General features: G+C 37.5%; 2 protein-coding genes across 5 annotated transcripts in view; one reads left to right on the top strand and one right to left on the bottom strand.

Moving 5' to 3' along the window:
• The window catches only part of LRRTM3 (leucine rich repeat transmembrane neuronal 3), a 166,333-nt gene extending 154,905 nt beyond the window's left edge, over positions 1-11,428 (bottom strand). Inside the window, exons 1-2 of the mRNA XM_036927979.2 lie at positions 10,810-11,428; positions 8,954-10,485 (exon numbers count right to left, since the gene is read on the bottom strand). Coding sequence (XP_036783874.1) covers positions 8,954-10,485; positions 10,810-10,813 — 1,536 coding nt within the window. The 5' untranslated portion in view covers positions 10,814-11,428. The remainder of the gene's footprint in view (positions 1-8,953; positions 10,486-10,809) is intronic.
• The window catches only part of CTNNA3 (catenin alpha 3), a 1,667,940-nt gene that overhangs the window by 718,710 nt on the left and 937,072 nt on the right, over positions 1-12,158 (top strand). The window lies entirely within an intron of this gene.

The raw sequence follows: 12,158 nt of genomic DNA, 5'->3' as shown, positions 1-12,158 counted from the left end.
GCCCAGAAAGTCTTGAAACCCTGTGCCTTGGAAGTCTGCCAGATATCTGTTTTTCCATTTAAAATTAGGTAGAGGACTGCTATTAAAATATACTGAGGTATTGAAATTCTTAGCATTTGGAGCTAATGAAGGAAAGGAGAAGTTTACTACTATATGAGCTTTGTATCAAGTGTTTTCATCTATGGCATCTCATTTAATCATCACAGGATCTTTATGAGTATTAATAATATATGCAATGTGCCAAAACAGAGTACATAAAAACATTCAAGAAATGTTGGTCCTTTGCCCTCTTGGGATAATCCTTTGATGATTATATTGTCACACATTTTTTTTAAGATGAATAAGCTAAATCTCAAGATTTCACAATTATTAAGTTCCAGAACCAGAATCTAAACTGGGTCTTCATGTACCCATAGCCCATATTCTTTGTGGTATACGATATCCATTGAAAAAACTAAGGAGAAAGCTTGTGTATGATGGCAATTTGCTGGAAATATTTCTCCACCCGTAGTTTACTCAATGATATCTGGATTATTTCCCCTGCCTTTGGTGGTAAGGCCTAACTTTATGTTTGAAACATACGGAAGTACCTATATAATTTCAGAGGTGTGTGCAAAAGGCCTTTTGCTCCCAGAATCACTTCCTCCAACTGTGCTGGTTATTCCTGCTCTCAGCATATGACTTTTACATCTTTAGCTATAGGGTTTTTCTTTAATCCTTTTTAAAATGTAAGTGCTTTCAGGAGGAACAATAATACTGGTCTAGACCTGGGAACAGATATTTGGTAAGCAGTGAGGAACCGGAAGAGCAGTGGGTACTGTGAATGGAGCAACCCCAGTATGGATGATCCTTCTAGTTGGAGAAAAGGCAGGGAAAGAGGAGGCAGGGCAGACAGAAGGCAGATATCCCCGACCTGACTAGACCAGTCCATCCATCTGTGTGCTCCAGACATAAAACTGATAAATTACCCTGTGACTTTCTGACAGGATTCAAAATTTGAGTGTGGACTCGAGAAAAGCAGACAAAAACACTTGAACTGGGAAAAGATGTGTAGGCAGAAAACAACACAAAACCAAACAACTGAGAAACAAAGAAATCTGTTAGTCATGGAAAAATGGAAGGAATGTGAAACTTCATGAATGTGATAGATTGTATGCCAACTATACTTCAATGAAAAAAAAGAATAGATAGTAGGTTAGTACCCTACTTACAGATAGAACAGACAGGAAAAAGAGAATATGATGGTAAACTTGGAGGATAAACTGGATGTCAGGGATATGAAATACAGGATGCTCATCATTTAGATTATTTTTAAGATTAAGGAATATGTAATATGAGCTTTGGACTCTATTTTTTAAGTCTACTGTGACCTTTCCTTTTTAATTTATAGCTAGTTTCATGGTTTTCTATTACAATGTAAGCTAATAAAGACCCCACACATCTCTGTGTGTTAGAACATTAAACAACCAAAGTGAAGCACATAAAAATATATGTAGATTTTTACACTTTACTACTCAATCCTCCCTGTAAAAATCCATAGAATTAAGTGCATGCTGCCTTTTAATGACATGAGATGGACTGGCCTTGGTGCCATAGGCTGGGAAGAATACTACGCTGTAGATTAGAATTTAGCTGCCAGAGGCTATTCTAAAGGTAAATCAACTCGAAATCATTCCCTAGTGAGAACTGGAGGTGTATAATTTGGTTATAGAAGCCTTGTGAGGGTGGGTATGAGTTATTATAGAACAATCAAAGGAAGGGACAAAGCATTAGAATAACAGATGAAACTTAGAGGACAACTGAGTCAATATAAAGACTCTTATTATTTATTTTCTTTTAACTTACATACACACTCCTGTCACATAGTTAGGACCTATAACAAAAATACACACACATACACAAATGTGAAATAAAATGTGAATAATCACCTTACAGGAAGGATATGGATTCTTTTTTTCTTTTCTTTTCTAAGTATCTATAACATGCCTAGGTTGGTGGAAAATACAGTATACTTATGTAATATGGCCTGTGCCATATTAAACAGATCTTTAATTATTCCATTTTAATGATCACTCAGTGATGTTACCTGACTGTCTATCAGATAAATGGCATTATCCCAATCAAGTATTTATACCTTTGCACTTTAAAGGTATAAGTACTTGGTTTTTTACAAGTTGTGCAAAATCTCTCATAAATCAGAGTACAAGCCAACACTTATCCTAAAGTGCTGAGTTAGTTTTTAAACTTCCTAGAGATTTTTCACTGTTACAGTTTTATCACAGGTTTACCAGAGATTCTGGTCACTTTACTTCTTCAGCCTCTATGTGATATATTCTACAAAGCTGCCTTTAAACAGCCTCGTGAGGTTGTGGTTGATTGCATCAAGGGGTACACATGTTCCTTTTTACAAAAAGTATAACATACTAATATTCATGACAAAAAGCACTTTTTAGCTACATGGGGGAACCACCTGTTGAAGCCATGAATACCACTTGGTATATAGCCTCACTGTTTAAAGACATTTTCTTTTTATCTCCACTTCATTAATAAATTTGAGTCCTAAGAATGCTGAATAAAGATTTATTATTAAATTGAAGTCCTTTGCTCTTTACTGGCAAAATGTATTTGTACCCTGGATAGGTGTAATTAGTGTGTAAAGCTTTAATCGAAATTGCCTTTGTTAGTGTAGGATTTGCCTTAACATTTTATATGTGAGGCCCCTAAAATATTATTTTATTTCTGAAAAGTCAAATATCTGATCACTGGTGTGGGTGTTTCGATTGGTCACATGTAGTTGAGCATTTCTATACATAAAGTCCTATATTTGTTTTCTAGGAGTTAATTAAGAAGGAAAATAGCAGCCTTTAATACTTTGTCAGCCTGCAATTTAGCCATATTTCTTTCTTCCATTGAAAATCAGAGGATACTGAAGAGGTGGTTTGTGGGCTGTAGAGGAAAGTGGGAAGGGTCAGACTTAAGCTTTGTTTTATTGTTCATTTTTTAATTAGAGATAGGCTACTCCTCTGAGATGAGCAAATTGTGTTGATTTATATGAAGGAAGATTTTTTTGTGTAATAGAGGAAATAGAGAACAACAATTAAAAGTGAAAGAACGGAAAAGTGAAATTCCTTCCTGAGGGGAGGGAAGCCCCTGAAAACAATACATAGAATTGTCAAGAAAGTTATCAATTTCATTACAACATTTGCCAGGCAGGATAAAAAAAGAAGCTCTTTTTCTTTTCATTTTTCAATAAAGTGGGTTACTATTACATTGAAAGGCTGTGTTATTAGACAGTACAGTTGTAAAGTAGATTGCCTCTGCTTGGTCTTACATGTGACCCTGATAATCTTGTTTTTATCTATGTTCTTGGAATTCTCCTCAAATGTACAGAACATCTAATTCAAGAACATCCCCGAATAATCCTATGAAGGTAAAGCAGTATAATATTCGCAAATGCCATTTCCACTGAAAACCACCATCTTTTCTCTGTTCTCCAGAGATTTCATAGAAACTCAGATGTCAAAGAGGAACAGTTTGTCTACTTAAATTATAAGAATTTTGGAGCTATATCATGCTTGGTAAGACCAGCTACATCCAGCAGAGAGATTTGTGATTACAAAAGACAATAAAGAGTAGTATTTAATTTTGCATGTTTTGCATGAGTGAATAGATGGTTAGCCATTAAAAAAAAACTTGTATTTTTAAGCTGCTTTTTTTTTATATAGTGATTTTTCAATGACAACAATTGATAAGATCAATAGTAATTTCTATACTGTTTTGGAAATTTGGGATAAGCTTTCATTGGGAAGGAGAGAAAAAGCAAGAGAGTAGATGTCACATGATTGGTACCTGGAATATTGCTAATCCCCACTGTAATGTGTTATGACCAATTACTTTTTGCTCAGTAATGATGTCATCTTGCCATAAATGTTATATTTATAAAGCATAATGTCAATAAGGGCTCAAAGTAGTGATCCTGGAGAGGGGATGGGCAAGTAACCTATGTTGATTGAGAGCCCTGGCTGTGATGACCTCATCTGAAACACAGTTAGAATTTTGATTTAATATGATAAGCTTTTGATTCAGTGTTCTCTCCTTGGTACTTGTATTTATGTCTACTGTACATTGTGATCATTATTGACAAACTCCTAGAGTTGGGTGACATGGAGTGGGAAAAGTTATGTTCTTATGGAAACTAAAGGTCAAAGACAAGTTCTAGACTCTGGCTGAGTCTCAGAATTATATTAATGCAAATTGGGTTTGGGCTTCTGCAACAGAAGTTAGTGATGCCTTTTTGACCCAGATCAACCACAAAAGATGGGCAAATACCCCTGGATATCTTACTAGGTGCTTTTTGAAAAGAATAGGCAGTTGCCATTTTAGAGTTTACCAAGTACTTCTCAAGTTTCATCCTCCCAATAACCATGTGAGGTCAAAATGTATGCCCATTTTACAGATGCGGAACTTCATGTTCAAAAAAACTAAGAAAGTTGCCTGAAATCATTTGCTTAGCAGATATCAGAGTAACTTGAACCTAAGGCCCATCCTCTACCATATATGACTTTTTCCCTCAAATCAAAAAAGAATTGTAAGCCATCTTTATGTAGATATTTTCTGTAGTATTTCTGTTGTATTCTACCCAACTATGCAAAAATCACCAATGACTTTGGAGACCGAACAAAATTTGGGTCCAATTCTGTAGGACATTATGATTAGATTATGGAAAGTTTTACTTTCACCTGTGTATTATTATTTTTTTTATTAGTTTCTAAGACTCATTTAATACAAGCTCTTTGGCTTTCATCAATTATATTTTCTCTGTTTCTGAAATGTGTAATTCAAATTTACTGATATTATTTTTTTCATGCTCATAGTTTTTTCCTACTGCAACTGATTATACTCTCAGTAGCTAAGAGGAGACAGCAAAACTCCATGGGTTTGCTGCAGATCCAGATACTCATATGCATCCAGGAAAAGGGGAATAGAAGAAGCAACAGTTTTAACAGTTTCATTTTCATTTCTCATAGCTCAGTTATAATTTGTCATGGCTGGAACTCATTTTGTTTTAGGCTTCATGGCCTGATGCTTGTTTCTGATCATAGTCTAATCCACACTTTAAGTAAACGAAGTTCTTTCTTGGTAAATGTCAGGGGAAGAGAAGATATTTCATGCGCCTCAGCATCCTAAAAGCCCTTGCCAAATTTATGAATCTGACTCTGCATTATCCTTCCCCAGAAGGAGAGCATAATTTCATTATCTATGAATCATCACCTCCTAGACTGTAACATCATTGTCAGAGAGCCTAATAGAACCACTGTTCAGCTGGCCGAGAAGGGGGATGGAGAGAGAGAGCAATAGGCACAGCAAGCACAGGTCATTGGCATGATCAACTAACTAGAAAGTTCTAGAGCCAGGAGGGGAGACCTTTCTCCCTTGATATCTCAGCCATTTCTATTGACCGGTAAATAACTGATGCTGATTCTTTCAATGTTAATATTGAAATTTGTTTTCCCAAGCTAAATTACCTTATGTTTCAGTATACTGCCTATGGAAAAATATTAACCCATTTAATGAAAATATCAGAATATTTGGCCAACAAAGATGAATATAAGTACTTTAAAATATTTCTTATCTATTCTTATCACATTATTACTTGCTCTTCATCTTATGGACATTTATTTCTAGCCCTTAGTACTAGTTCCATGGCCTCTGGGCATTATTAAGTAAGTCCATATGCAAAATATAACTTTAAAAGTCTACACTATCTTTCCCAGGGAGATGAACTAAATGAAATTCAAATCTGATTAACAGATCAAAAACTATATGTTGTAAACCATGTTTACGTAAGGATTCACGGAAATGTGTATGAATAGCTGTGGTTGGTTGAATCAGCCACTGGAGGTCACTGCTGCTCCACAGAAATATGGTTTATCGCCTGTCTACTTAGGTAGTTTACTCACCAAATCAAGTAAAAAATGGTTTAAATTATTTGAAAAGATGTAATGTAAGCACTCTTGGAAAATATAAACTCATTTAAAAGGAATATAACCTGCATAAGTATTGCTTAGAAGACTGGCACTGGGACTGTTAACGCCACGCTGTAGTAGCACTATGCGTACTGGGGCTCATAAATGGGGGAAAAACCATGTAGTTCAGAGGCTAAACTGTATTTCCTTTCTCTCTGGTAAAGTATTAAGTACTGACTGACTCCATTCTGCATTGATGTATTTCTGTTGTGTAGTTCAACAGGTCAGGCTGTTTAAAACTGTTGCCACCTTTGAGGGTATTCAGGTACTTCATGTAAATTTGGAATAGAAAATGGAATACCAGTTACACTTCTCTAATATACAGCGAGTTTGAAATACTTATCAAATAGATTTATGGTATAGAGTCCAGAGAGTGCCATGAGGTGGGGGTGAGAACAACAACATTTGAACAGAAGCACATTTAGTAGCTGACTTTGTTAAATTTATAGTGGTGTCTAATCTACAAGAATTATGTATTTGGGCTCAGAAGAGACTGAGAACCAGAGAAGCATCATTCCCAAAGGGGAGGGAAAGGTCTTTTTTTTAAATTTTTTTATTTTATGTCCCAAACCAGAATAACTTTACAAGCTAAGGGATTTTATTTTGGTTCTTATCTCATTAGCTAAATGTATAAGTTGTTAAATTTAGGCCTCAAAAAATGACCAACCTTCAAAATGTTGGTCATTCACTTAATCTTACACACCAAGTGGCTTTGAATTTTAGGCACACTTTTAATACAGCAAATGTATTTTGCATATGTTAGCAGTACCATAGCATTAAGAATTTGCAAGAATTCAAAAATGTAAGTATAAATATGCCTTGCTTAAATTTATTTGGTATCCAGTGAAAATGAGACAGAAGGTCAAGTCAAAGAATAGAGATGGGCTTTTTCACTTTAACACTGAATTTAATTAATACAATCATCTTTTGTACAGATAAAAAGGCTGACCAAAGAAAATTTCTTTTTTAGATGATATATGTATTTACTGACATTTTATGAAAAATATAAAATTACAACTTCAGTGAAAAACATCACAGTAAGCTCAGTCATCCCAGTTCATAGTACTCTAAAGAAGTATCTGCATTATTAATCAATGGGTATTCTGTGACTGTTTGCCATTAATAAATGTATATTCAAAAATTATTTATGGATAAATATATTGTAACTATGATGCTTTTCTGAACTGACATCTATTTTAAGATTTAATCAAATTTAAAGTACCTTGAGAAATCTACTTTAAATGTTCCTTTTTCTTTATTGCTAATAAAAGTATAATTTTTATAATTTGGCTTCCTTGCAATTATATTTCATGGTGACTTGCCTAGATTTTCCCTCTCAGCATATGAAAAACCCTCAAACTATATAAAAATGCTGGTTAAAAAATAACCATTCATTTTCTTTTTTTGCTGCAGAGATTCTGTTTTGAAAGAACAGGGACATGGTTAAAGAGATGTGGGGTTGACAAGTCAAATTAAATGAAACAGATTCAATGGTGCAATTCCTGATTTTTGTTCCTATGAAGAACTGTTCATTTTGGAAGATGAAAGAAGACACAATACAGACTAAAGACATTTTTCTAAAATCTTAATGAACTGTGGTCAAAGTCACTTAAATACCGAAGCTATGATGTTTGTGCTGCAGTCAATAAACTTTCACCTATGACATAAAAACATGCACGCAGCTTGCCAACAGGATCTGTACAGAATTGTGGATGAGTTCACAATACAGATGAACATAGGGGCACTGTATGTCAGCAGCAGAAAAGCAAAAGACAATTGCCATAGAGTTCATCTTTTTCTCCTCTAAGATTTATTTTATACATTTATTAAGGTGTTATCAAAATCATCATTTTCAATTAGGCTGTTGGTGGAAAGACTGTCTTGGAATTTGTTGTCTTTAAGCCTCCAAATGAAGTCTGTCGTTGGGGGACTAGTGTGTGTAGGGCACATACTGGAACACAATAGGACAGCCTGACAAATCCCCAACAGAACCGACAGAGCTAAGGATCCCGCTCAATACAGGGTCCTTGCAAGAGCTGGAAAGAGAAATTCTGGTAAGCTCCCAACCACTTGCTTACAGCAAGCTGCCTTCCCAGTTCTAAGCCTCGTCCTCTGAAAACTCCCTAATGTGAGGAGCAGTGGAGAAATCTGCCTCAAATTTGCTTCTTGGATATTTTATTGATTGATTTATTTTGGAAATGTGGAGGCTACAAGGATTTTACAGGGATGGGTTTCAGAGAGAAGGCTTCAAGTCTAAAACTTTGTATTTTTACCATCTCCTCACATTTTACAGTTCTCTTGAAGCATTTTATCCCTTCAGCTCTTCTCAGTAAGCTTGCGTTACTGTAACCCAACCCCTCTGGCAACTGCGTGTGGCGCTGCTTTAACCCAGCCCCACCTTTTGATAGGTCCTGCAATTTTCTTTTTAAGGCAAGTGTGTTGTTTGAAGGCTTGGTCTCTAAATGTTCCTGTAGTCAAGCTTTCCTTTAGAATCAGTTCAGGCTCCAAGTACCTGAGATCATTCAGTTTTTCTTGATTTGCCAATGAATTGCAAACCCTCTAGAACTGTAAATTTGGTCCTACCAGGAAAAGAATACAGCAGAAGTGGGAGATTACTTAAGAAAGAAGTTTCATCTTAAAACAAATGTGGCATTAATGGAATCAATTAAGAGTCTTATACAATAGGCATTATATTCAAGCAGAGTTCAAGCTTCACATTGATTGTGATATTTAAATTTCAACGGGCTGGTTATGTATGAAAGGAATATGATCAGTGTTATGACTGTACTGAAATGGCCAGGGAGGGCCTTGCTAGGAGAGGGAGAGGGAGAGGGAGGGGCACCACGTTCCCTTCATAGTCACCACAGTTCAGTAAAGCACCACTTATTTCCCAGCTTTAAGAGCTCTTTTATCACAATGGTTCATACCTCACACTCCCTGGAGCCCGATTTGCTATAGGTGCAGGGTCCCGTCCCATTCAGCAGCATCTCGCTGGTCTCCGTGTTGGTGGGTTTGTAATCTACATAAAATTCCTGGGTGCTAGGAGTCATTTGCTTTAGGGACTGTCTTTTCTTTTTCCTGTGCCTCCGCATGAGAGATCGCTGCTGCAGCTGCTTCATGCTGGCAGGGTACCGCTTCCAGGACACGTAGATAACGAGCAGAATGACGAGCACAGACAGGAAGAGGGCCACACTCCCTGCAATGATTTTATGGAAAGAGATGTGCTCGGTGTCAGCATCAGTCTCTGGGCCGGGCTCCGTGGCTCCCACGGTGGGGGGCACAGGGGGTTTGCTCTCGTGCTTCGGCCTGGGGAGCTTGGGCTTGAATGTCGGCTTTGGGAGAGCTCTGGCCAGGTCAAACCTCTCCGTGGTACTTTTGCCACAGATGCTGTAGTTCTTCACTGCATCGATCACATTTACTCCTTGCAGTTCTTTGGGACTGGCACAGATAATTGTATTCTCCCTCAGACCTTTAAAACTTTTCAGCCAGTTTACCAGGGAACAAATATTTCTGCTGCATTCCCATATATTCCCGGCAAGACTGATGTCATTGAGGGATATCCAAGAATCCAAAATCTCTTGACCAATAAATGTGAGCTTGTTGGAATCCAGGTTGAGGCGCTGCAGATTCGGGACGCACTGGAAAACACTAGGTCCACTGAAAGCTTCGATCTCATTGCCAGATAAATCAAGTCTCTGTAATGAGCTCCAGGTCCAGGACATACTCTGTCCTATGACACTGATTTTATTCCACTGCAAGTAAAGGTTCTGAAGGCTCACCAACCTTGGAAAGAGGGCCAGGTTGAGCTTAGAAAATTGATTGTGCTCCAGGTGAAGTTCTTTGAGTCTGATCATGCCAGCAAAGACATTCCTGGCCAAACTTCGGATCCGGTTATATCCCAGGTCCAGAAGTTCCAGGTTGCGGCAGTCTTGGAATATTCGCACAGGGATGGTTCTCAGGGAGTTAGACCTTAAATGTAAACTCAGCAGCTTCCGTAAGCCCCGAAACTGTTCAGATCCCAGAGCATGCAGCTGATTATAGGACAGATCCAAGTTCCGTAAATTTGTCACAGGTCTGAAGGTATTGTTGAGGAAATAGGAGATTCTGTTGGAACTCAGAATCAGTTCTTTGAGTCTGCGTATTCCATTAAAAGCATTCTCATCAATATTGCTGATATGGTTATGGTCAAGGTACAGCCAGGTGAGCTGGTTGAGCCCTTTAAATTGATTATACTTAAGTTTTTGAAGGCTGTTGTAGCGAAGGGACAGACCTAAGCAACCAGCAGATATACTTGAGGGTATCTCCTGTAATTTCTGAGATTCACAATATACCATTTTGCCTTCACACCTACAGCCCTTAGGGCATCCTCGTTCGGCAGAAGAAAGCATTGTCAGTAAGACAGTGGGGGCTATAACCAGTGCTACAGCTGATCCGCTCAGTAGCCTAATTACATTGAAACCTGGAAATAAAAACAACTTAGAAAAGTTATCCCCCCAAAAAAGAATTCATTTCTTTTAAATCAAGCAAAAATAGGCATGTATTTTCTTTCTTCAAAGAATTAAATCTAGATAACATTTAACATCAAATATCTCCTCATAATTTAATTATCTTTAGGTTTTTTTAATAGTTAAACAAGGAAACATATCCACTAAGCAATTGAATTTATAGCCTTAGACCACAGCAAGGCAATCTCTAAAATAATTAAGGCAGAATAAATCACAGATTAGAGGGTTTTTAAATTTTTTTTTTTAAAGAAGGAAAGAAGAAAAATGACAAAACATACCCATCCTTTGTATTGTTCAAAGGTCGTCCTTAGGTCTTTCGCTTCGGCTTAGGGGCCACTTGCATGACAGCCCCTGTCAGCTGCACTGTAGTGAGTCAGGGCTCGCTGACACCCAGGAAGAAAGATTGGACCCCTTGGGAGATGGACCGATTTTGGAACATTATTCTTTGCCAGCCACGCAGAACACTCCAAGAACAAATAAATTCCAACACCGCATTCGCAGCAAAACATCAAAATCTTCCTAGGTAATAGGATCTTCATGGATATTACGCTTTTGCATCTTTACAGTTTTTTTTTTTTTTTTTTTTTTGCGGGTAGGGTGAGGGGGATTAAAAAAAAAAAAACTGGCTTCTACAGTTTCTTCTTATCGGAAAGCATGATGTATTCCTCCGGGCAATGCGGGGCTACCTGAGCTGCCACATCTGTATTCCATAGCCCAGCATTTCTGGTGGTGAGCACCCAGTTCAGCCACAGAGCTGCGTTGGAGCCCAGAAGGCAGGAGAGCCCCGGACCGCGCACACGCTCAGCTCACTTCTGCAGACTGTCATTCTGAAAGCTGCTCCGACTGTTGCTTTGGTTTCAGTGAATGCAGTCTTATGTAAAGCTGCCCCCAGTGGTGAAGAACATTACGGGCATGTGCAGAAATGTCTCTCTTTTATCTTGCAAATGAGGAGGCTCTCTGCTGGAAAATGAATGATTCTTTTGGGTGGTTCAGTAGAAATTGAATGGTCACCGCAATCAATAACTAGAATCATTTTCTGTACTTTCCAAGTCTTGTTTTACAATTTGGCAACGTCTTTATTGTCTGCATTCACTTAATCGCTAAACGTGTACTACCCAGAGTTTTTCTGGAGCTTGACATTAAGTTCACAGACCGAGTGTCAATATTTCTTAACCTCATCATAGGCTTTGACTGAAATTTACAAAATGAATTATTGAGCTTTTCAGAGAGAATCATTAACTGCCTGCTCGTTTGACCTCTTGGAGTCACTGTGATTATATTATGCAAGGTATCTCAGGGTGCTAGAGCACATACATTTTGGAATAGAGGGGATAACTAATGACATATAAATTAATGTGTCCAATAGCCTTTCTGGTTTTCCAACAGAAGACATGATTGGTTTAATGGCTTGTGGCTTGGCTTGTTGTCCTGGTTGCTGTCTTTTTTTTTTTTAATTAGAAGAGAGAGAAACCATTTTTAGTGTGAGTAGAAAAATCAAGAGATCATTTGGTTCAGTTTATTGATGCTGCTGCTAGTTATAACACTAATAATATTTATTGAGCACTTTCTAAGTGCCTTAAATAGGCTATCTTGTTTTATTTTTAAACAATATTATGATGTAGATCCC

This window comes from Manis pentadactyla, chromosome 8 (genome assembly GCF_030020395.1).
Source record: "Manis pentadactyla isolate mManPen7 chromosome 8, mManPen7.hap1, whole genome shotgun sequence".
In the NCBI taxonomy this organism is placed as follows: Eukaryota; Metazoa; Chordata; class Mammalia; order Pholidota; family Manidae; genus Manis; species Manis pentadactyla.
The sequence above is the reverse complement of the archived record's forward strand: the minus strand, read 5'-3'. Positions and strand labels throughout refer to the sequence as shown.